At 37.2% G+C, this 26869-nt stretch overlaps 1 protein-coding gene across 2 annotated transcripts in view; it reads right to left on the reverse strand.

Annotated features, from left to right (window-relative positions):
- Positions 1-26395, reverse strand: part of LCA5 (lebercilin LCA5) — a 58022-nt gene extending 31627 nt beyond the window's left edge. Inside the window, exons 1-4 of one of the 2 annotated variants that reach the window (XM_042253161.2) lie at positions 26107-26395; positions 23186-23263; positions 10957-11343; positions 5716-6245 (exon numbers count right to left, since the gene is read on the reverse strand). In XM_042253161.2, coding sequence (XP_042109095.1) covers positions 5716-6245; positions 10957-11155 — 729 coding nt within the window. In that variant the 5' untranslated portion in view covers positions 11156-11343; positions 23186-23263; positions 26107-26395. The remainder of the gene's footprint in view (positions 1-5715; positions 6246-10956; positions 11344-23185; positions 23264-26106) is intronic. The other variant, XM_027972300.3, reaches the window with a different exon arrangement.
- Between the last annotated feature and the right edge of the window lie 474 nt (positions 26396-26869).

The raw sequence follows: 26869 nt of genomic DNA on the forward strand, positions 1-26869 counted from the left end.
GAGTATGAAAAGTTCTCTGATATGATTTTAGATTCCACATTGCAACAAACCTTTGAGAACACCACTTACCAAGTTTTAATATAGTATCAAAGAATATCCAGTTAATCTGAAAAGCTTTTAAATATTCTTCTATTTCCTAACTCCTATAGACATCTGTGTGGGGCTGAATTTTCTTGTTCTTATCAACCACAACAGCATATCGAAGCAGACTGAATGTGGAAGCAGCTATGAGGACCCAGCTGTCCTCTATTAAGCCTAACACTGAAGAAATTTGTCAACATATAAAATGATGCCACTCTTGACCCAATTTATTTTGGTTTAGAGAATAGATGTTTTTCATTCAAAGATTTTATGATACCATGTAGTAAGTTTTTATTAATTTTAAATAAATTAAGAAATATTTTTAAATGTTCTCAATTTTAATTTCTAATATGGTAAATATCAATAGATATACCCACATAAACAAAACTCCTGTGGTACTGGGGGGGGTGCAATAATTTTTAAGAGTATAAAAGGGTCTTAAAAACAAAAACTTTGAGAATTGCTACATTATATAACTATTAATATTTTATAAATGTTAGCACCTTAACAGGTTTTTTTTGCAGCTTTTTACAGTTTGTTGCAGTTGTATTTAAATATTAATTATATGTATATAACTATTAATATGAAAATAAATATATTTAAATGGGGCTGATACTTTGACAGGACTCTATTCAACAATCTTTCTGAAGTAAAAGCCAAAATGAAGGTATAAAGCCAACTGTAAATAAAGAAAGAAACATGCAGCCTGATTTAGCTGTCTGCCCTTTTGGACAGAGTTCAAATTTAACCAGTTTTAAATTTAACAAATTTAACCCTGTCAAGCAGCTCTTTATCCCAAGCATACATATGGCCTAGGACCCAGCAGACCACATCACACAAGGTTGGCAAGAAGCAACTGCCATGGGTGACTGTCCCGACGCATACATTTTTTGGTTCTGTCTAACCATCTATCTACTTCTAAGCCACTGTACTCTTAAGTTACCTAAGACTATGCGTTCTATACTTACACTATGCATTCTGTCACTTTCATCAACTAACAAAATAAACCTGTAAACAACCTATAGAGGGTGCAGAGATAAGTTTTTCACAGCTGATCTATTTAGAGGTAACCTTGAAGAATGCTTTCTTTTTCCTCCCCTAAAAAGAAACTATAACACAAGGGGAGTAAGAATTGTGGCTTAAAATCCCTTCCGGGATGAGGCAGTCTACAAACAAACAAACAAATCTGCCTGTCACAAATTCCAGTTTAAGGACTCTTAAAATGCTGTGTGTTAGTAGCTCAGTTATTTCTGATTCTTTGAGACTCCATGGACTGTGTAGCCTGCCAGGCTCCTCTGTCCTTGGAACTCTCCAGGCAAGAATACTGGAGTGGGTTGTCATTTCCTGCCAGAGGATCTTCCCGACGCAGGGATTGAACCCAGATTTCCTGCACTGCAGGTAATCTGCTTTACCATCTGAGCTACTAGGCTACACCAAACAAAAACAAAAAACACCAGTCATCCTTAGTAGAGAATAGCACAAAACTTAAAGTCAGCACTACAAGGATTTTACTGCAATTTCAAGGGACACTCAGGACTTCGATTTTGGTTCATTTGCAAAATGAAACACCACAATAGTTCTTAGACTCCTCCCTTACCCTTACAGTCAGTGGTACTGAGGTGGGAAGAAAAAAGATTAAATGAAATTTGAAAAACTGAATGAGGCATGAAACAAAAAAAACGAACAACTACCTGGTAGAGAATCTGCCTGCAGCGCAGGAGACCCCAGTTCAATTCCTGGGTTGGGAAGATCCCCTGGAGAAGGGAAAGGCTACCCACTCCAGTATTCTGGCCTAGAGAATTCCAACTGTATAGACCACGAGATGGCAAAGAGTTGGACACGACTGAGCAACTTTCACTTTAAAAACAAAGCATAAGATGAGCGGAATCACTCTACCATTATCACATATATAAGGTTTACGACGTAGTCTATAATGAAAAGAATGTAGTGTCAGCAGAGGAAAAGACATATACATCAGAAGAAGAGACCAAAGAATCCAGAAATAGATCCACAAAAATATGCCCAACTGATTTTGGACAAAAGTGCCAAATTCAGTGAAGGAAGAATAGCCTTTTCAACAAATGGTACTAGAACAACTGGGCACTACATTGGCAGGGGAAAAAAAAATAGAAATGCATTTCAACCTAAACCTCACAACTTAAATAAAAACCAACTCAACATGAATCATGAACTTTAAAGTAAAACATAAAACTGTAAAGCTTTTGGATAAAATATAGTAGAAAATCTTTAGGTCTACAGGCAAAGGGTGACAGGGATAGGCAAAGAATTCTTAGACCTGACACCAAAAAGCACAATCCATAAAAGAAAAATCTGACAAATTTGACCACATCAAATTTTAAAAACTCTCTGAAAGACTCTGTAAGAGGATGAAAAGACAAGCTACACAGTGAGAAAATATCTGCAAACCATGTATCTGACAAAGAACCTGCATCTATTATATATAAAGAACTATCAGAAATCAACAGTAATAGAACAAACAATTTGAAATATAGGCAAAAAACAAACAAATGAACAGGATCTACTAATGGCAACAAGCATTTAAAAAGATGTTCAACATCATAAGCCATTAGGAATAATATTAACACTAAGAGATATTGCTACATACCTATAGGAATGGCTAGAATTTTAAAAAGCAGTTAACACCAAATGCTGACAAGGATGTGGAGAAAGTGAATCGCTTATACATTGCTGGTAAAAATGTAAAATGGTACTACTACTTTACAAAAGAAAATGGCAGTTTCTTACAAAACCAAATGTGCTTATCAAACAATTCATCAAGTGAACTTTCATTCATATAACCCAGAGAAATGAAAACTAATGTTCACACAAAAACCTGTTCATGAATGGCCACAGACCCAAGGACTGTAGCCTGCAAGGCTCCCCTGTCCATGGACTTCTCCAGACAAGAATACTGGATTGGGTTGCCATTCCCATCTCAAGGAGATGTCTTGAGACATGTCAGGTCTCCTGAATTGCACAGATTCTTTACTGTCTGAGCCACTAGAGAAGCCAGTAGCTTCATTAGTTAATAACTAAAACTGGAAACAACCCAAATGTCCTTCAACAGGATATACCATAACACTCTTGATATCCATGTCATGGAATACTACTCGGGAATAAAAAACGAACAAACTATTGATACATGCAACAACTCTGATGGAGCTCAAGGGAAAAAAATGAAATCTGCCAACCTTGAAAGGTTAAATACTAGAACATTCTGTTTATATTACATTCTTAAAATAACAAAATTATAGAAATGGTGAACAGATCAGTGGATGCCACAGGTCAGAGTGCTAGGGAAAGCAGGAAGGTAACTATTCCTATAAAAGTTGGAAACACACAGGAGCCTGTGATGGAACTGTTCTAGATCTTGACCACAGTGATGGGCATGTGAATTACGCACGTGATGAAACTGCACAGAACTAAACACTCACACACATACACACTCAAACACAAATGAGTCCATGTAACACTGGTTAAGTCTGAGTAAGATGGATGAGCTGTATCACTGTATCACTGTACACTCCCAACTTCCTGATTATAATATTATATTTGTCTATGTGCTTCCCTGGTGGTTCAACAGTAAAGAATCCACCTGCAATGCAGGAGACCCAGGTTCAGTCCCCAGATTAGGAAGATTCCTTGGAGAAGGAAATGACAATCGATTCCAACATTCTTGTCTGGGATAATCTCACGGACAGAGAAGCCTGGTGCACTACGGTCCATGGAGCTGCAAAAGTGACTATACAACAACATACTGTAGTCCGCTTATGCTCTATGTTACCCCTGGGGAAAATGGATGGAGGGTATATGGGATCTATTTTTTTTTAACTGCATGTAAATCTACAATTAACACCATTTAAAAAAAAATTTCTTATTCCAGTAAGAAAAACCTAAATATTGAGAACACTATACAGTAAGTATTTCAAAGACCTGAAGCTTCCCTGAGGGCTCAGCAGGTAAAGAATTTGCCTGCAAGGCAGGAGACACAGGAGATGCAGGTTCAATCCCTTGGTCAGGAAGATCCTCTGGAGGAGGAAATGGCAACCCACTCCAGTATTCCTGCCTGGAGAATCCCATGGACGGAAGACCTTGGAGGGCTACAGAGCACGGGGTCACAAAGAGTCGGACGTGACTGAGTGACTAATACTTTCACTTTCACAGACTTATCACAGATGACTGATTTCCATGCGCTCAAGTGGGTAGCCACACAATTCAACTCCATCTACAACACAGAATCCACAGATTTGTTCAAGTTTTCCTTTCTTCCTTCTCTTTCTTTCCTCCTCTATCATTCCTGCAACCCCCTTCATAACAGGCTATGAGAGAGAACTGCAGTACACGTGTGTGGGGTGTGTGTGTACATCTGTGTGCACTACAATTCCATGTTCTCTCTAGTTTTACAGAAATACACACAGAGGTGTGGGTTGTTTTTAGCCATACTTAATAATCAACCTTCTGTGCTCTTGGTTCCTAATTTTAAAACCCATATGGTCACATTTTGTACTTCCCTTTAAAAGTAAACGTCAGCTATTCATGACAACAGATGCTTCTATCCCCTACCCTCACCCCACTACATAGGTAGCTAAATGGTCCTACAAAAAAAGTTTTCATATGTTTGCTCTGCAGTTTGACTTGATCACTGGTAGAACCTATGCAATAAGATATCTTCTGTATACTGAAGCAAAAGTTAATGATTGCTAATTTTGGAGAATAAGCTAAGTTCTTTTTCTGGCCACTGATATATACTCTATTTAATAAGCCACTCTCTTTGGGCAGGGCATTGGTATATAGAGTCTGATATATTATATAGACTAAAAAGTACTATTTATATACCAGGTACTAAAAACATCTAATTAATACATTGCAGAAAAGCTATTTTATAGTTCTGACTTTCCCTTGTTCAAAGAATTTTTACAGCAAACATTATTCTCATACTTTTCCCCAACCTTTGCTTTCTAAACAGATTATACATATATATATATATACACACACATACACACACACACACATATATGGTAGCATCTAATATATGTTCTCCATATAACAGTCATGGGCTAGTACTCTTTTTCTTTAATTTCAAGAAAAAAAATTTTTTTGTAAGATCTGCTGTATTCTCAGACTATTAACTCAGCATCATTCCACCCACTTTTCACATCAAGTCTTATTTGAGGGAGTAGAAGCACACCCTGCCCCAAAATATATCTTTCACAAATGTTCAAAGAAATAAAAACAGAAATTATTCATGTGGCATTTCTTACACAATGGCCTCAAATGTCAGTTTTATATACTATAGCTCTTATAGTCTCATTTTCAATTTTAAAGAAACAATCACATAATCAAACAGTGTATCTCCCCCAAATAGCTAAGATTTTGGGAATTAAACATCTATTATCATGTGGCCCATTAATGTATACAGTCTTTCACATCTTGCTCTTAAAGATAAAATCTTAAATTTTTCCTCATCTCTTACTCAGAAAGATACTTTAAAAAAAAATCAGATTTCATTTCCAAGCAAATGCTGAACTGCAATAAGCAGTCTTAAAAGCACACATCAAATGCCCAATGAAAAATAACACAAAACAGCACAATTAGAAACTGTGGGAATTTTACCTTAATTCTTCTCTCTGTGTCATCTAATTTTAACTCTGCAGAAGCGAGTTTCTTTGCTAAATCAACTCGTTCAGGTAGGTGTTTAGCTTCAGAGATCTTTTTCAGTTTCTGTAAGGAAATTTTTGTCCTAAGTAGTTCGCCTTCTGTCTCTTTCACCCTTTTTTCAGATACTCGTTCTTTCTCTTGAGATTTTCTTAAGCGGTCTTTGAGTGCTGTAATCTCATTGTTATGACGAGCAATAAGTTGTGAGATTTCGTTTTCTGTGTCTTCATACTTATTTAGGGCTTTCTCCTGCCTGTACTGAAGCCTTTTCAAAGCCTTATTTTCTTTCAGCAGCTCGGCCAACTTGACCTGGAGCTCAGTTACTTCGTTCTGCAGTTCATTGATTTTTAGCTGTCTTGCACAAAGAACCTGTTTTGTAACGCGATCAGGATCTTTTTGAAGTGGCTGCCTATTGAGGCTCTGGGAGCGAAATCCTGCTCGGACTCCCTTTCTGTTTGGTGGACCCTTAGGGCTTGGTTTCCTAGGGGCTGAAAAAGAAACAGTCATAACATAAAGTGAAAGCTGTATCAGATGTAGAATTATTGACTCATCCTAACACAAATGACTCCATAACAGTCTTTAGTCATTTTGTTTCCTTTAAGGAAACATTTTTTTAAAAATGATTTTACAATATTTAAATATTTGGTTTTACCTAGAGCTTTTAATATATTGTTTTTATTAAGAAAGATCTGAAATCTTTTAAGACAGTTCAAGAAACATATTCTGATCCAGCAAAACAATATCCCATGGTTTACAAGGAATTATTTTACACTGTTTGAAAAGATGGCAACATCAGGCTCCAGCATTTTTACCTTTGCAGATAAGATGGTCACTGTCAGCATTAGCACGGTGCCTAATAAATACAAAATGTCATGATAATCAAGTCATCTGTGCCAACATATTTGGGATCATAATTTGAAATGTGGAAATGTATGGTTTTTTAAAATTAACTAGAAACCTTTATTTCAGGAAAGATGATGACAACATGACAGAGATTTGGGACTTGGAGTTACTACTTCACTGGTCCTTGGGCAATTCAACTTAAATCCTTTCCAGGTCTATTTTCCCTTTTATTGTGAGGATTAACTGAACTATGCGTATAAGACAGAAAATTCTCCAAAAATATTCTCTGTCAGTGTTAAGAACTTAATCCCACATATCAGTGAATGAAAATGGAAAACACTTTAGCAGTACAGATGTGATTCTAAACGCTTTCTCAGAGGCTTTCTTTTGTGTGATGTTCAAATCAAAAACATCTGGCATAATTTAAGAACAAGATAAACAACTCCAGCCTAAAAAAATAAAAGCACACAAAATCTTTAAAGTATACCTATCACAACACAACATTTCACAAAAATTTTGAATATTATTTACTCAAAGTTCATTAAACCTTGGCCTCAGTATACAGAGCACCTGCCCTTTAAAAGAGGCATCTGGAAGTTTGCCATAGTTGAAAACAGCGAACTTTAATCTCCAAGGTTACTGCATTTTTTCTAGAAGGAAATGCATTCCAGAGGGGAAAAAATGAAGAAAAACTAGAAAATCCAATCTTTCCCTACCTACTTCAAGAGCCATGGATTTTATTATGTAAACAGGTAAAGAAAAACATGTTTACAATTTAACATTATAAAGTTTCATTTAAAGAGACAGAAATTTTGTAGAGGGTATATTAAATGTGTACTGGTTTGGGATTCCAGCTCTATACATGCCTAAATATTTGAAAAGAAGTAGTAATAAAAAGAAATGAAGGAAAGCCTATTAGTAACTTTGAAACTATGCTATCCAATATAGTAGTCACCAGCCACATGTGGCGGAGAAGGCAATGGCACCCCACTCCAGTACTCTTGCCTGGAAAATCCCATGGGTGGAAGAGCCTAGTGGGATCCTCAGTGGGGTCGCTAAGAGTCGGACACAACTCAACGACTTCACTTTCACTTTTCACTTTCATGCACTAGAGAAGGAAATGGCAACCCACTCCAGCGTTCTTGCCTGGAGAATCCCAGGGACGGGGGAGCCTCAAGGGCTGCCGTCTATGGGGTCGCACAGAGTCGGACACAACTGAAGTGACTTAGCAGCAGCAGCAGCCACATGTGGCTACTGAAAACTGAAACGTGGGTGATCCAAATTGAGCCCATAACTGAAATACACAAGAGGTTTCAAACACCTAATTCAAAGAAAAAAAAAGGAATGCAGAATATTCCACACACTATGATTTATACTAACTATATTTAGAAATAATAATATTTTGGATATTCTGGGTTAAATAAAAATTATTAAAATTAATTCCACCTTTCTACCTGTTTTTCTTTTTAAATGTGGCAATAAAAAATTATATTTGTGGCTTGCATTTGTGATTTGCATAATACTTCCATTGGAGAAACTGCTCCAATTTTAAATTGGAGCATCTATCATTTCAATTTTCTTTCTTTCCCAACATACTGAGTGAACAGAGTTTTAGTGTCTATATGCTATTATAGAGTATGCATTCAGCTCTTGGAATGACAGAAACTTTATACATAAAAATGGTTGCACATAAGAATAAATGTTAATCATCCCAAATCTCTGATTTTTATGTATAAAATTATATTGCTCAGCAAATAAGATTTCATGCACATGGAAACTTAATTTGAGAAGTGAAAGCCTAGATATTATACGAATCAGGTTATAAATTCTCCACTAATATTTTATTCTATGATATAGCCAGACAAAAAGGGCTTCTGCCACCAACATTTGACATCCTAAAAATCTGAACATTGTTTTCTACTATATTCTATTAACCAGAACTCAAAAAATATCTCTCACCTTTCATCTATCTCTTTCATTTTCAAAACAATCAAGATGAAATACAGGGCTAGTAACACTCAGAAGAAAGATGACTGTTGTATATATCATTCTTCATCTCCCCCTTGTTAAGTTACCACCAAAAAGAGGGCAGACAAATACTGTTTGCCTTCCATCAGGTGTTAAAATTACAGTATGACTCATTAAAAAAACATGTAACAAAGATAAACTATGCATCTACCAAAAACTTAGTATGTTTATATTACTGATAAAATGAGAAACGGAATATGTACATAATATGTAATATATAAATATGTATAACCTAAGTTATTAGTAAATTGTATTATACATGTAACTTCTGATAGAGCACAAATTTTATTTCTGAAATAATAAGCTGAAAATGTAAAAGGAATAACGAAGACTATGTTACCAAGTGTGAAATTCTGCAAATTCAAGTGTTCAAGATGCTTTTTTAAATCACATTTGGTTTTTCTTTAGGTTAGTCTGAAGTGAAGTCGCTCAGTCGTGTCCGACTCTTTGCGACCTCATGAACTGTAGCCGAGGCTCCTCTGTCCATGGAATTTTCCAGGCAAGAATACTGTAGTAGGTTGCCATGCCCTTCTCCAGGGGATCTTCCGGACCCAGGGATCGAACCTGGGTCTCCCTCCTTGTAAGCAGATGCTTTTACCGTCTGAACCACCAGGAAAGCTCAGTTTAGTCTACAACACTGATAATTGCCAACTTAAGCCAAAAGAAATCAGTGTTTAAGGACGTTATCAGTTTGGCCCTGTTGGCTTGCACTAAAGTGCACAGACTTTAATTCAAAAGACAATGCAAAGCAGAAAACAGTACAAGTCAGGCTGAAATTTTTCTGGGCGATACTCAAACTGTTTCTCACAGCTTGTTTTCAATTATCTTCTTAAATAAAACTGCTTCTAGGTAAGGAGTGAAAAATTAAAGTATTTCTACCAATAATTCCCAAGGTATGTGAATGATTTCTTGGGAATAAAGTCATTTTCTAAGATTCAACCCTAAGGTCTGTTTATTCTTAATTATGCAGCAAAGTTTAGTATCAGATCATGCTCTCAACCACAAAATCAAAACAAGAAAATGACACTGGGATGGATTTGGAGGAAGAGACTATGAAACCTGCAGCACTGTACTTGTAGCAAAAACAAACAACATACCAGCAAAAACCATATAGAAAAAAAAAACAAAAACTTGTTAAAGTTTCTTAAAGTTGTTAAAAGTGTCAACGTCCCTGGGAAGCCTGATTGAGGAATCACGAAAAGGTTGCTTTCAAAAGGAACACACATTCTTTGTAGATTGTAAAAAGCCAAATGTTACTTTTCAAAGTAAAAATTTATAAAGGCAAATGTAATCAAACCCCTGCTTCGAACTTTTCAATAGCTAACTATTTTCCCCACAGAAACAGCCACTATCTTAACACAAGATTCTAGGCATTTCATTACCTCACCCTATTCTCCTTTTCAGCTCACATACTACTTCCTGCCTTGCAATCTTACCACTCGAAGCTACTAATGTGATGGCTGTATTGTATCTATTAACCGATACCATAAAACCTCATTTTACTGATGCTGGGAAAGACTGAAGGCAAAAGGAGAAGGGGGTGGCAGAGGATGAGATGATTACACAGCATCACCAACGCAATGGACATGAATCTAAGCAAACACTGGGAGATAGTGAAGAACAGAGAAGCCTGGCATGCTGTAGTCTATGGGTTTGCAAAGAGTCGGACACGACTCATCAAGTGAATAACAACAAATAAAACCTCATTTCCCTTAGCTTACCTATGATGTACTAGCGGTCCTTACATATCTTGTTACTAAGTATATACAGATTTTCTTGACTAGGGATTTATTAAGATGAAGAAGAGATTTCCAGAACATTATGCAGTCAAATATGTATTAATACCTAGCTCCAAACTAATAACATTCTAACAAGAAAAATTATTTCTAAAGATTTATGCTGTTCCATTATAACACCATTTAATAGAAAACAGACTGGTGGTCCTAAATTCCATTTCTAAGCTGAGTTTGAACTTTTTCAGTAAGTAAAAGTAATTTTACCCAATCTATAAAAATGCCCCTTAACCACTTTACATCCATGCTTTTCACAACTTTCTGAAAATAAAGAAAGGTACAAATGTTTTGTGATTTTTTTTTTTTCCTTTACAAACCCCAAGACAATCATTTGTTCAGGAACAGGCGAAAACAAAAATAAGAAACCTCAGTTAGAGTTCATTGTTCTGGATACAGTATGGCTGTGAATGTAACAAAGGATAGTACACTGTAAACAACATTTATAAAAATATATCCTATTCTCATTCACACAGGTTTCCTTAAGCACTCAGAATGAATATTCTAGGTCTACTGGAGTCTTTTAAAGGATGCTTACCGTGATGATGCACTTGGCTATCTGAAGTTTGTTTTTTAGGATATTTTCCCTTAATACTTGCAGGCGGGGAGGGATGCACCAGCGATGACCGGCCAGAAGACTGTGGAGTAGTTCCAGAATCAGATGAAGAGTAAGACGAACAGTTTCTGCTTGTCTTACCTTCTCGATCAGTGGCTGGACTTCTTTCTCTTTCCCCCATGGCTTTACAAAATAAGTCTCTATTCACATAATTTCACAGATTCTTCTCAGAAAAATCCACAACAAGCCTGAAGAGCAATTTTTGAGTCTTCAGATCCTGGGGATGATATTCGGGTCTGGGCAATCTGTTTTCTCTCTGTATCTTTAGTTCACAATTCACAAAGCAACCAGAAGATAGGCTTTTTCCCTCTACAATTAAGGAAGAGGGAGGGAAACTCATCATATTTCATGAAATATATCTCAAGAGTTAATTACAATGAAAGATACCAAAAGCAAAACAACATATTGCTTAGAATTTTAAAAAGAGGCCATAATTTAATTCATCTGTATTTTCATACATAGTACTCTACAGTATTTGGAGAAAAGATAGACTGTGAGAGACTAGAGAGGGAACATCTAAAGTACTGACATACACTTGCTTCTGAATAAATGTTAACTGAATCTGACTCCCTTGAATCTTAAGATTTATAACAAACACAAATGCTAGGTGAATAATAAAGTCACCAGTTTTGGGTTTTGGTGGTGGGGGTGGGGGGAAAGGTGGTAAGGAACAAGCCTGCTAACAAAAATAAGAAAAATACCTAAGACTGACTGCATAAAAATGTAAAACTGAACCATGAGAAAAATTAATCAAATTAAGGCACTTGAAGAAACATATTTACAACATGACAGAAAAATCATGACCATCCTTAACAATCAATAAATACCTCATATCACACCACAAGAAAGATAGGAGGTCAAAAGATAAATGGGCAAATACATGTTAAGACCCACAGCAGGCAACAAAAATAGGCACAAAAAACATTCAACTTCACACATCATTTTTAAATCTAACAAACTTCCAAAGATTCCTCAAAATAACAATGCTTCCAAAATGACTATCAAGACAAGACTGGGGAAAAAAAGCTGGCAAAATAGGTTAAAACTTTAATTATGCTTTCAACCTTTGATCCAATAATTCTACTCCTGGATACCAAGAAAATTACCCTAAAAACAGGAGGAAAGTTATGCACAAATGTTGACTGTGGCACAATTAAAAACAAAAAAAAGTAACCTAAATGTCTAACCATTGCAAAATAAGAAATTAAGAAAAGTATTGAAAAAATCAATACAGCATAATATTATGCAGATGTCAAAAATGTTTACAAAAAGTTTGACAAGGAAGATGCTTACACTATTACGGTAGAGGAAAAATTCAAAGTGTTGTATACAATATGATCTCCCCTATAGAGTCATTGAAAAATGCAGAGTACTCTTTTTAACCGAACTCACGAAAACACACACACACACACACACACACACACACACACACACACCCCTAGATAAGTTTATCTGTCTGTTTAACAGAGTTTAATTTTCTAGTAAAATGAAACCAGATTACTTTTATAATCAGAACAACTCTTCTTAATATTTAGAAGAAACAAAGTCCATTGAGGAAATTAGTGTTAAAAGAATACTGGACCCAGTAATAAATGAAAGAGACGTACTCAAGGCAGCATTACTGCCGTTCACTGCGGCACTGTGCGGTGAGAAAGGACCACATCCGTCCAAATGACCATTGACAGGGAACTGGCTACCCACACTGGACACCTCCACACAGCAAAGTACTGTGCCACCAAGCTCTTAAGGCAATGAGGACTACTTCTGCATAATCTCTGCAGTCTGCAGTGATCGCCAAGAGACACTTAAGAAAAGGAAGAGGGAGAAAGGCATGCGTAGTATGCTACCACTTATTGAAGGATTATAAATTCATATCTATAACTTGCACATTTTTAAAAAGTAGAGGAATAAACTATACACTTCATGAAAACACAATGGGTTCTCCAGGGCAGGAGGATCCAACGGAACTGTGAGCAAGAGTGGAAACGTTCTTAGAGAAGAGACTGGTGGTTGCCAAGGGGGAAAGAGCTGGGAGAAGAATGGAGTGGGAGGTTGGGGTTAGCAGATGTAAGCGTTTATATATAGGATGGATACTGCACAGCACAAAGAACTACATTCAGTATCCTATGATAAACCGTAATGGAAAAGAAGGTATGTATTTAAAAAAAAAAAAAAGAAACCAAGGTACGTGTATGTATAATGGAGTCACTTTGCTGTACAGCAGTAATCAGCACAGCACTGTAAATCAACCATACTTCAATTTTAGAATACAGAAATGTTTTAAATTCAGTTCAGTTCGATAGCTAGCCGCATGCAGCTACTGAACACTGAAATGTGGTAGGTGTGAATGAGGAACGAATTTTTAATTATGTTGAACTTTAATTAACTGTTAAAAGCCAAATGCACTGGTGGTTAGCTGACTGGACGATACAGCTGCAGAGGAAGGTAAGAAGCTGAGCTGAGGGACAGGGATAGGAGTTAGACTTCTTTACCTTAACATCTGTAGACTCAATGCTGGAAATCATACTTTTTGGAAATTAGGTTTTTAAAAAGCATTTCCTATGACTCAAAAGAAAATCTAACTGTAGGTGGCTCAGACAGTAAAGAATCCAACCGCAATACAGGAGACTTGTGTTCAATCCCTCGGTGGGTAAGATGCCCTGGAGAAGGAAATGGCAACCCACTCCAGGATTTTTGACTGGAGGATCCCATGGACAGAGGAGCCTGGCGGGCTACAGCCCATGGGGTCGCAGAGAGTCAGACCCAACAAAGCAAATTTCAACGAGCAACTAACACTTTCACTTTCATATATACGGTTGGTGGCAAAGCCACACAGATTAACCAGTACTAACAACTTTAAAGAACACAATCCCTAGGGAGATGATCCTACTGACAAACGAGGCTCAGAATTTTTCTAAAAACAATTTTCAATAATCGCATTGCTGGTATTATCCTACGATCTAGAAATGTGGTCACAGTAGAGAGCAAGAAAGCTCTGAAACACTCGTGATGGAGTGTCACAAGGGTTCAGGACAGTGCTCCAGGAAGCTCTGACCAGTCAACGATGGGACAATAGCATCTGCAACAAGAACTGTACCAGCAAAGGATTAAAACACATAGAACGTGTTTAAATTCATGACGTCATATGCTATTTTAAAAACTAATGATTACCTCTGAAAGATACTAAGGAACCAACTCATTCATCTGAAAATTGATACATGAAGAGGAAAAAATCTAACATGTATCCTGTCTACACTGTTACAAGCTCTATCTTAGAACAACAAAATAGTAGATTAGAGGAAGTATTTCTTTACAGAATTATTCTAGCTAATAAATTAAAAAGGGGAATATTCGAATGACAGAATTAGAACATTGTCATTTTGTAGTTACTAACGCAATAATGAAACTAGATCATGCTCACTAATGGCTAACACCACAGAAAATAATCAGACACAGTGTGCCTCCAGAGGAGATGCAACTATTCCCCTGAGGTAACAGATTCCTTCTACAAGAAAAATAAAATCTGATTTTGATCAAACTTCTAAACTGAAATGACAATTTATAGAAAATTCAGGGGACAGAGGTACAAGGAAGCAATTAGCAAAATCTACTCTGTGGCCAATTCTGTAGGACCAACTGGTTTCTTTAACATAAACTGCAAGCAGAAAAGGAAGAGATAGGGAAAGGTATCTATATATTTTAAAGGCCTCAGGAAAACAAACAACTGCCATCTATGAGCCTTGTTTCAATCCTAATTCAAACAAATTATGCCAAAGAAAATTATAAAACTGAGGAAATTAAAACACTGACTAGATATTTAATGACATTAAGGAACTGCTATTGCTTTAGGTAAGATCACGATATTATGGTTATTTTTTAAAAAAGAGTCCTTATATTTCAAGGTAGATGTTGAGATATTTATAGATAAAATTAAATAATGCCTGGAGTTTACTTCAAAATAATCCACGGGGAAGGAGGTAAAAGTATATAGTAAATAAGACTGGCCATGAGTTAGTAAAACAATGTAAAAACTGTGGACACCTGCAGCTTCATTACTCTAATATCACTGCTTTTGTATTTGTTTGAAATTTCCCTTAGTAAAAAAAAGAATTTTTTAATAAATAAATAAATGATTCATGAAGGAAAGGTGAACTTATGAAAATCAATTGTATTTCCATGTACTAGTGACCTACAGTGGAAAATAAAGAGAGGAAAACAATGCTGTTTTAAAAAAAAAAAAAAGATTTTTAAAAAATCAAGCAAACTAACTTAGATTTTATTGCCTAGCAATCTCACTCTGTTACAATTAGCTATTTGAGCTGAAATCAGCAAAGGCAAGGACTAATATTACAAATATATAAATCAGTCTGAATCTTTCACTTTGCAAATCATGAAAGAAAATATTTACACATGTAAAAAATTGTCCGAGGAAAAAGGATAATGAATTAAGGCAATTAAGTGGATCCATCACTTATCAGCTGTGCAAATCTCAATCTACATCTAAATCTCAATTTTCTCATCTGTAAAATGGAAATAATAATGGTATCTTCCTTAGAAAATTGCTGTGACAACTAAATGGAATAATTAACTATCCCACAGTAAGCACTTGCTAAATATCAATAATTATATTTATAATACAAACATACAAGATGCTCGGTAAATTCTGATTAACGTTCCCTGTCAAAGACTTTCAGTTTTAATTTTAATAGCATAATTAAAAGTTAACTATATGATACAGCTGAGGATTATTTCTGTTTATAGCATATAGCAGAAGTAGTTCCCTATGACCCATCCCCTCTAAGTCAGGAATCCACCTAACTCTTCTTGCAAAGGGTAAGAATCCACAAAAACACTACCTGTCATTCATCTCCTATGCACCAACACTAGCTCTCTCCCTACCCACCCCCTGCCCCCAATATATGCATCTTTAAAAAAAAAAAATAAGGAAATATCCATTGCCCCATTATCCAAGTCTTGTTCCCTGGGACAACCATTTTAATGGACTACACTTTTTTGCTTTTACTATTTCTTTTTATTACTGACGTATAGTTGATTTAAAATATTGTGTTAGTTTCAGTGTGTGTACATGCATGCTAAGCCGCTTCAGCCGTGTCCAACTCTTTGCGACCCTATGGACTGCAGCCCGCCAGGCTCCTCTGTCCATGGATTCTCCAGGCAAGAACACTGGAGTGGGGTGCCATGCCCCCTCTAGGGGTTCTTTCCGACCCAGGGAACGAATCTGAGTCTCTTAAGTCTCCTGCATTGGCAAGAGTTCTTTACCACTAGCTCTACCTGGGAAGTTTCAGGTGTACAATAATTATATATACACACATACATATTCAATTTCAGATTCTTTTCCCTTACAGGTCTTTACAAAATATTGAGTATAGTTTCCTGTGCTTTATAGCAGTTCCTTGTTGGTTAACTGTTTTATATATAGTAGTATGCTTATACTATTTCTTCAATTAGTAATTTTAGGCTATGAAAGATAAGGATTTAACTCATATCTCATTTTTAAATGGCTGCAACATGCAACTACACGTTGGTTATGCAGTTTTTTCTTGGGAATTTCTGTCCTTTTTTCTTGAGAGGAAAAAAACATCCTTCTTACCATGTCACTGATATCTATCAGTTTCTTAGTCATCCTATCTGTAGCCTGAAATCTGTTATTCTTCTTAAAGACATTTTTTTCTTGGAGTAATTTCCTAATTTAAACTAATTACTTTCTACTTGCTGTACTGCTGCCATTCTGGAATTATTTTTATCGTACTTCTGTGTTAATCTACCTTTTCTAGTAGTCCATGTTATTTTTACTCGTTTTCATTGTGTTTCACTGCTCCATATTCTCACGCAACTTCTTCTGGAAGGGTTATCTGAAGTGAAAGCTCTAAGTCTTTGTATGCCTGAGAATTTTGCCACATACCTGATTATTTTTCTAGGTTCCAAATTCTAAGTCATTCTCTCTCAGAACTTTGGAGACACCGCTCCACTGTCTTTAAAACCTCAGAGCCGCTTATGGGATGTGACAGTCATTCTTTTATTCACCATATGTTTCTTGTGCTCTCATTATGCAACAGTAATGAAAAAAAAAAAAAACAACAACAAAAAATCTCTGCCTTACGGAGCTTACACTCTAGTTATGTCCACTTGATTCTCATTCTTTATAGGTAATCTTTAAAGAAAACAAAACAAAACTCCTTAGTTGCCTTTAGGACCTTTCCTCTTGCTATACTTAAATGTCACAAAGATATACACATAGGTGTGAGGTTTTTTGTTTTTTTTTTTCATTCATTGTGTTGCCCTTTGCTTCCCTCTTCCTTATTGTGCTTAGGTTACATTTTTGATAACTGACTTTCCCTTTACTCTTTTTTAAACTTCTACTGGTTAAATAACAGACTTTCTCTTTTTGTCTTTTTGTTCTATTTTCAAAGACATTTACTCAATTTATCGTCAAAACCATCCAGGATTTTTGAATTTGTGCAAAAACCTTATTTTCTAAGAACTCTCTGTTTTGATTTTTTCAAACAATTATTCTATTCTTGCTTTAATGAGGCAATACTTTTTTTCCTCCCCTGAGAACACTCTAAATAGACATTTTGTTTAAGATCTCTTCTGATGCAGAAATTACGTTTCACACAGCTAGTTTTTCACTTTGTTTAGCCTAGGCTTTTTAAATACTGCTGATTTTATTTCTGTGAATGTTTGGTCACCCATAGGAAAGAAGAATGAACAAAACTGCACGTGAGCATGGCCTCCTGACAAGCACGTGTTGCTTCAGGATGAAGAGCAGAGAATCAGCACTATATGGGGGACTTACTGCAAGTTAGCAAAGAGGAGGGGTTATCTCCAAACACAAATGTCCGCCACAGCAACTCTACTTTTTAAATGTTATCATTTCCAGAAGAAATGACGTCCCTATTTTTTAATGGGAAAGAGAGGAAGGGGTAAAGGGCAGAGAGAATCATACTGTTGATGTGCACAGGCTTGAGACACAACTATTCCAGTCATAGTTTTTCAATTATTCTTTCTTCCCATTTTTAATTTTTCCTTTCTTTTTAAATCCTAAGATTCTCTGAGAATCTGCAGGATACATCAGAATACTTCTTTCCCTCTTGAGTATCTTGCGACATAGCTCTCTCTGTTCTAATCTGTTCCATGCATCATTTCCCTTTCCTGTTTCAGAAATGTGTTGTATTAATAATCTCTCATCCACTGAGGGTACTCTATCATCTTTTCAATGTTAAAGGTTTATTCTCTTTTATCCTTAATATGATTTTAATGTTGTCTCCAACTGGAAGAAAAATACATATGGTCAGATCTACATCTTTAACAGCAAATATAACTCTTTGCTTTAAGTAAATAGCTATTTCTTTCTTTTAAATTTATTTTTAATTAGAGGATAATTGCTTTACAATGTTGTGTTGGTGTCTGCCATACATCAACATGAGTCAGCCACAGATGAGTCATCTTTAGGCTAATTATTCCTAATAAGAATTCTCAAACTTTTAAGAGAATTTGATACAAGCAATCACTCCTCCAAAGTTTATGAAACTACTATTCAATTCATACATCTATTCAACTCAGTCAACACAAATTACTAAATTACTAATGGCTACAGATGCCATTTAAAGACAATGAGGAAATTAAGATGAGCAAAACACACTAGGAGTTCCTTTAAGGTAGGGTCTGGCTCTTCCATCAAAGATGGCCAATTAAGAAAAAATCACAATAAATTATTCTATGTATCCTTTATATATTCCCTAAAAATATTACATGTTAACTACATGAAGTGATAAAGTCAGCCTCAGGTTATATATCCAGAGAAAACTATGATTTGAAAAGATACATGCACCCCAATGTTCACTGTAGCACTATTTACAACAGCCCAGCTGTGGAAGCAAGCTAAACGTCCACTGACGGAACAGCAGATAAAGAAGGTAAGGTACACACACAGAATGGAGCATTACTCAGCCGTTAAAAGAGCAAAGCAATGCCACCTGCAGCGGATGCCAGGGATGGACCCAGAGATCTATCATATTAAGTGAAGTAAGCCAGACAGAGAAAAACAAGTACCATATGGTGTCACTCACAAGTGGGATCTAAAAGAAAAATGATACAAATGAACTTATTTAGGAAACACAAACAGACTTACAGACTTCAAAAACAAATTAACGCTTACCAAAGGGGAAACACTGGGTAAGGGATAAATTAGGAGTTTGGGATTAACATATACACATTACTATATAAAAAATAGATAATCAACAAGGACCTAGTGTACAGTACAGGGAACTCTATAGTCTGAAAAAGAATAGATATATGCATATGTATAACTCAATCTCTTTACTGTACACCTGAAACACAACATTGTAAATTAACTATACTCCAATATAAAATAAAATAAAAAAAAGTCCCTGGAACACTAGACAATATTTTTCTTGCCTTGGCCAAACTTCTGATTACTTAGCATCTATGCCAAAAAAAGGTAGGCTATTTTTAAAATATGTATCCCATATTGTGTTACAATTCTTCATGACAACAAACAAGCCCTCCTTAGAATGTACTGCAATCCAAAGATCTAAGCATTCCTAGAGAATAGAAATTTAGACACTCGTGAAAATTTTCTTTTATAAAGTTAGGTCTTAGTCCTTGTAAAAACACAGTTGCCTGGCTAACACTACTGCCAGAAAAAAACAGTTCAAACAAGCAAACAGGAAAACAAAACAAGTTAAAGAACATACACGAAGTATTAGACCAAAAAGATGAAAGGCAAGAAATGGGTACAGACATGATGACGCAACTATCAGAATAACAACTAATAACTTTGCTACAAAGTACAAGCAAATAAAAACCCGTGAATTACTACTAAACAAGACTGCGGAACAATTTGGCACTAGAAGGAACCCTGAGAAATCGGTCCTTTCTTTGCATAGATTAAGGAAACTAAGACCCAGAAAAACAAAGTGATTTACCCAAGATGGCATTTTACCTAAGGTCACAGAGTTAAATTAGTAAAATCTGAAATGGACTCTAAGTTCTCTCTTAGTTGAGGGACCTATTCACTATTTCAACAGCAACAATCAGGTGAGAACTATCTTATCTTTAAAGCCCCCTCCATCTGCAACTACATGGTTCTGTGGCACTCTCCTGCTAAAACTGAAGAAGCACTGCCGCTCCTTTTAAGAGCTAAACTCACCTGCCTTCTTTCCCACTCCTCCTCTCCATCTCAAGGACTGTACCTGCAATTCAGCCCTCTTTACTGGATCATTCCTACTAACAAAGAGGCTCTAATAAAGCTATTGCTTGGCTCCAGGTCCCTATTGCATCTACAACCCAATTTCTCCATGCCAATCTTCCAATAAAAGAAGACTATTCTATCTATACTAAAATAGTCTTCCCAACCCAGGGATCGAAGCCACGTCTCCAGCATTGCAGGCGGATTCTTCACCAACTGAGCCACCACGGAAGCCCAATCTATACTAGAATATTATACTATATTATATGATAATCTAGAACCTCTACTTCCTTCCCAACGTTTTTCTAAATTTGCACTAGTCAGGTTTTCATCTTGACCATTCCCCTGAAATAGCTTTCATCAAAACAAACAATGACGTTCACCCTGGCGAAATCCAAAAATCGATTTTCTGTCCTATTTGTCCTTGACCTCACAGAGCATTTGAAAAGACTAACCATTCCCTCCTTCCTACAACACCCTCTTTATAACTTCCTTAGCCTCCTCTTTCCTGGTTTTCTCACTGCCTCACTGGCCATCTCTTCGTCTTCTCTGGTGAATCTGTCTCCTCTTTCTGATCTCTAAAGGCTAGAATACACAAGGCACCATGTTTTAGGCCCTCTTTTATCTACGCTCTCCTCTTAGGTGATCTCATCTAGACCTCACTTGCCCTGCCTTCCAGATTCATATATTCACCTTCCTGTTTGACAACTCCAGCTGGGTATCTAAACATGCCAATACAAAATCATGATCTGTTCGCTTTCTACGCTCACCAACTTTTTCCTATTTTTCTGACCTCATTAAATGGCATTTCCATCTACTAAATTATCCGTGTCACAAATCGAAGGATCATCCTGGATTTCTTCTTAATCTTACATCCCACAACCAAACCATCTGTAAAACCAGGCTGGTTTATCTCCAAAATATATTCCAAATTGGATGATTCCTTATCATCCCCACTGCTACTGCCCTGGTCCAAACCATCATCTTCTTTCTGCAATAGCCTCCTAACTGATATCCTGCTTTCATTCTTGCTGCCCCAGTTACAGAAAGCTACCTGACACAGAGATCAGACAGCATCAAGCAGACCTTCTACTTAATACCTTTCAGTGGCTTTCAATAGTTATCAGATTCCTTAGCCAGACCTGCAAACTCCTGTGAGATCTGGCCCTCCTGCCTACTTCTCCATCCTTACCTCATGCCTTATCTCTTCCCCTCATCTTCTGCAGCCACAGTGGCATTCTTTTGTGCCTCTAACGTGCTAAACATGTCACCAACCCAGAGAGCTGCTGCACCTTTTACCTAGGACCTTCCCTTAGATCTTCACAAGGGTGAGATTACTCTGCTTTATTTTCTTCACAGACTCTGTTACTATTGGGAATAATCTCACATTTGTCTCTTCCTGTTAAATATAAGACCCATAGGAACAGAAATCCTCTCTGTCTAGTTCACCAGAATGATCACAATACCATGTATTAATGTTTTTGTGAAATGAATGATTAATCTATAATGCTATTTTGAATATATCAGTACTTTCATTCAATAAAATGTACCTTTCTATTTTAAAGAAAATAATTAAATCGTCCCACATTCAACTAATTGTATAAGACTTACATAAATCTCTAAAATGTCTAAGAAGGGAGAAAATGAACAAGTCAAAAGTTTTGCTCTGAGCCATTCCCATCATAAAGTTGGAATATTCTTACTGGGTTAATTTTAAATGATGGAAATAACCTATAGGGTTTCAGACAAAATAAATTTCACCTGCAGTTACAAACATTTCTATTAGACTAATATAAACTAGTCACATTAAGTGAATAAAATTTTTTTTAAAAAATTATCAATAGAGAACACTGAAGATTTATACTTCACGTAAAGCTCTCCAGCTAATTTAAACTAATTTTTTTGTGACAAAGAATGAGTCAGTTAACAGTTGTTCATCTGTTTCTCTTAATTGTACAAGGGTAACCAGATGAAAATAAAAACTATAAATCTTGTCCAATTTCAATTTCTAAGAATTGTTTATCTTCCAAAAGTGGCCAGGAGTGCTACTGTGGCAATGCCAGAAAGCCATCAAGTTTAGCACTTATCATTTTCCAACTCATCTTTAAAAAGTCCCAAGTAGTACACATCACAAGTCAGAAAAAAGATTAGTACAAGCTTCTGCAGTAACAGAAATGCCTCCTATAAATGATATACAAATCCAGTTTCAAATGAATCAGAAAGTAAACCAAAGCTGTAGAGTCCACTGTATACTGAATATTATAATAAGCATCTCATCCACGTGACTTTAAGAAAAATTCATTTTAAGGAAAAAAAAAAAAACTACGTAAAATCAAAGAACTGTTAATTTCCTGTTATTTCCCTGTGTTCAACTTCTTTGCATAAAACATTGCTACCTGGCTACCTCTGCTGCCAATATGAATTCACGGAATAGCCAACTAGATGAGTGAAATAAAAATAAACCAGGAGAGAAAGAGATGAGCAATATCTACCCTCTCTCCCACCAAACCCACAAATAACTGAAGATGAGATTAAAGTAAAAACAATATTGCTGCATTAAAGCTATAACTCTTTCTCTCCTATAAGGGAGAAATGATTAGAAACAAGTCAAGTGTTTCCATTCCTCTACTTCTCGACATTCTAGGATGTTGCTAAATGGTTCCTTATTCTACATATATTTACACAACACTGACTTCTGCTTAAAAATCAAACTATGTTTAGATTTTAAGTATAATTTCCTAGACTCTAGGTCAGATCACAGTCAAGGTTAGACTTAAGATTTAAGGTATAATCAACTTCCTTTAAATAGCACACGGAAACATGGGTCAAACTAAAGCATCTTAACTACAGTATGTATTCCCAAACTTCAGTCAAATGAAAGCAGAATATTCATTCATTCGGCATTTACTGAATACCTACCATCAGGCACTGGACTATGGATAAAGTCGGAGACACAAAAATGAGTCAACTGATCCCTACTATTAAGAAACTCCCAGCCTGAAAAGAAAGATAAGTAGTATTAAATACTAATGATAAAGGGAAATAATGGAAGCCGAGGAAACTCAAAACGACGATTAGAGGACAAAAGGGAGTTTGGGAAGACTGCCAGAGGAGAAAATGCCTAAAATTGAGTTATTTGGTATTAGCAGAGGTCACGTACAAGTATGATTTGGGTTGTGTATTTGTGTTCTGTGGGGGCAAGATGACAGCTAAGGTTAGCAAAAGAAGACAGTTGATGAAGGAAGACCCTATTTCGGTAAGAGGAAACAACATGTGCAGAAGTAAAAGGCATGAGATAAACTGCAAATAGTTCAAAACAGACTGAGAACCTGAAATACAGCTAGTTAGAACAGAAAGAAGCTGTTAAGTAAAAAATATACATGGGATTTTGAAAACAGTACATGAAAAGAACATAAAATACCTCTTTAATAATCTTAATATTCAATATGTATTGAAACAGCATTTTGGATATCTTGGGTTAAATAAAACATTATTAAAATTAATTTCACCTGTATGTAATTTCTTGTGCGGATCCTGAAAATTACATATACAGTTCACATTATATTTCTATTGGACAATGCTGGTTTAAAATGACTGTATTGACTGGAGGTAGTGATAAAGTATTGACAATAATAAGTGAGACAGAGTTAAGTGTAAGAGACCATTACAAGAAGGATTTTTATGCTATACTAAGTTCACTGAAACCAAAGGATCTTCAATAAGATTAAAATAACCACATCGACAAAGATCTGACAATGATTCAAAAATACAATGATCCATCCTCAACCCAACAACTTGAGAGCAATAAAGCTTAAGGAATAATAACAACTGGCCTTGAGATCAGGTGACAAATGATAGAAGTCTGAACTAAGGTTCGGTAACTTAGAAATACAGAATGCAGAATTGATTTAGCCATGTTTATCAAGTAAAATAAACTGGACATTGTGGCCAATTATATATGGAGTAGGAGAATGAACCTAAATAAACCCTTGAAAAATTGGGTGAATATGGTACCATTCAACAGTACAGATTTGGCGAGGAAACCTGATGAGTTGGCTATCAGACACAGTGAGTTGAGGATGTCTATGGGAAAATCTATGTGGAAATACCAAAAAATCAATTATATAAATTTGTAGCTACCTCAAGTGTTCCAGGAAAGAGATTTTTTTAAAAATGCATTATATATTGACAAAAATATGGAAGGTGGAAGCGAAGACTATCAAAAGCCTGAGAATGAACTAAGCCAAGAAAAGAACACAGAGTGAACAGAAGGCAGAAGACTGAATTATGAGGAAACACAATAATTAAGTGGTGGATAAAGGAGGATTCCATACAGGAGATGAGGAATGACAGGCAGGAGAAAGTCAGCATGTTTATCCTAACAGTCCTCTACTGTGTCATACAGAATCATGGTTCCATGATTGTTTAACAGAAGAGATGCGACTCTGACAAAAGAAAAATCACTTTTCTGAAGTCACAGTTTTTGACATCTAAAATGACACTGTCAACCTAAGAGAATCAAAACAAATTATTTCCTCTTATGTTTTGAATAAACATGCAAGTCAACATTCAGCAAAATCCTAAAGTGAAATATTTAGAACAGTAGTATAAAATTCAAATGTAAAACTACAACTGAAAAAGATTAAAATAATAACCACACTAAAGTGAGAAAAAAAGTAAAGAAATCTCCAGAACTGTATCCTTTTCTGTTTAACTGTTTTCCAAACTGCATGAAGGCCCTTCAACAACAACAAAAATTATTTAAATGATGACTTTGATCCCAAAGAGATACCTAATCCAAACTCTTAACCTCAAATAAAGGACCATCATAAACATGTAGGTGCCCAAGTGTACTTTTGTAGACAGAAGCCAAAACTTTCTTCAGACTTTCAGGGGGGTGCTCCACGACTGAAAATCACCACTCAGGGCAGACTATTTAATATCCAATTCTTTTTTCACGTATGTAGGTATAGATGTGAACAGTCTCAATAAATTTAATCTTCACGATATCTATACCATTCCCATTCTGAAATGGGAAAATACGATGCTAGTCATTTGTTCCCAGCTAGGAATCTGTTACTAATTGATGTTTGTAGATTATCCAAGGCAGCAAAGTGCATGAGAGGGATTTACGTTCAGGTGAGATGAGAGGGGGGTTAAGCCCAGGTGAGTCAAAGAGAGGAGATGAAGCTCAGGTGAACTGGACCCGTGTTCTTCACCACTGTTAAACACTATCCCGTGGTCCTGCCAACTTAAAACACCAAGTGCCTGAGCACCCACTCCAACTCATCTACGCCAGAAAGGCATTTTGGGGGACCAACTCGTTCCTGCTCTCATCCCATCTCTGAAGGATTCATAAAAATTTCACAGCCTGCACCAAAGATCCTCTCCACGCTAACCAGTCTTCATTTCCCATCATTTATCATCCCAGAGCTACCCAAAGCCTCACAGCCTCTTTCCCCTTCTTGACTCTGGTCCTCCTTTCCCATCTTCAGTCGAGAGGCCTCTGGGGTTTTCTAATAACTCTGAACCCCTTTCTCTAAGTATTCCTGCAATGCGTTCCCTTCCTTCTCTTCCCGATCACCAAATCAACCTTTCCCCCCAACTCGCTCCCCTCAAATTCCCCTCTTCCCGGGACCCTCCTAGTGCCAGGCTCGAGATTTACTTTCCTAGGGACTTTCTCCTCCCCGCGTCCCCAAGTCCTCCTCCATCCCTAATCCTTTGAAAAGTCCACTCGCACGCCCCTGTCCACGAGAGCCACCTCGCCAGCGCCCCCAAAGCCCGGCCTCGCCCCGCACCCCCTCCTCCCCCCTCGTCTCCACGCCCACCCCAAAGCCCACCTCCAACCCGCTGCGGCCCCTCCTCAGCGCCGACTCGGCGCCCGCCGCCTTGCCTTCTCTCCGCGGGGCCTCAGCGTCTGCGGGCTAAAGAGGGGGTGGGGGTGCTTGATTCGGCTGCGGGGCGGGGTGGGGGGCAAGGGAAGCTGCGGGGCGGGCGCGGAGGGGGCCGGGGTGCGGGAGGTTTGAACACAGCGCCAGAGCAGGGGCGGGACAGTCGGCCGTGGACGGCCGTCGGCGGCCGCGGCGCGGCGACCTCGGCTCCAGGGAAACGGAGGCGGAGGCCCAGACTGCACCGCGGGGCGCGCGCAGCCAATGATATGCCCGCCCCCGACCTCCCATTGGCTTCTGTTGCTACAGGATTCTCTTTCTTGCGTACAAGGGGAGGCGGCCATTGGCTGACCGCTCTAGCTGTGGCGGCTGAGGAGAGGGGCGAAGCTGTGCGAGCCGCAGCCCAGAGAAGCGCGCCCGGCCCTTTTTAGGCTGCGCCGAGCCAGCCGTGGCCGCAGAGAGGGTCTAGGGGCTTCGTGGGTGGCTGGGAGGTGAAGGCCTCTGGTGAAGTGAATTGTAAAAATGAGCCACTGGCTAATTAAAACCATTGAAAATTGTCTCGGATCGCTTTTGGAAATCACTTGGTTTGAAATTAGAAACAGCCAGTCGCTTCTCTGTTTTCAGCACTGAAATTGCTGATTTTCAAGAGGATGTAGAGTAACCATAATGATTCTCCTGCCTCGAAGTCCTGGCTTTCGTGAAGGACGAAAGCGCC

Source organism: Ovis aries, chromosome 8 (genome assembly GCF_016772045.2).
Source record: "Ovis aries strain OAR_USU_Benz2616 breed Rambouillet chromosome 8, ARS-UI_Ramb_v3.0, whole genome shotgun sequence".
Lineage (NCBI taxonomy): Eukaryota > Metazoa > Chordata > Mammalia > Artiodactyla > Bovidae > Ovis > Ovis aries.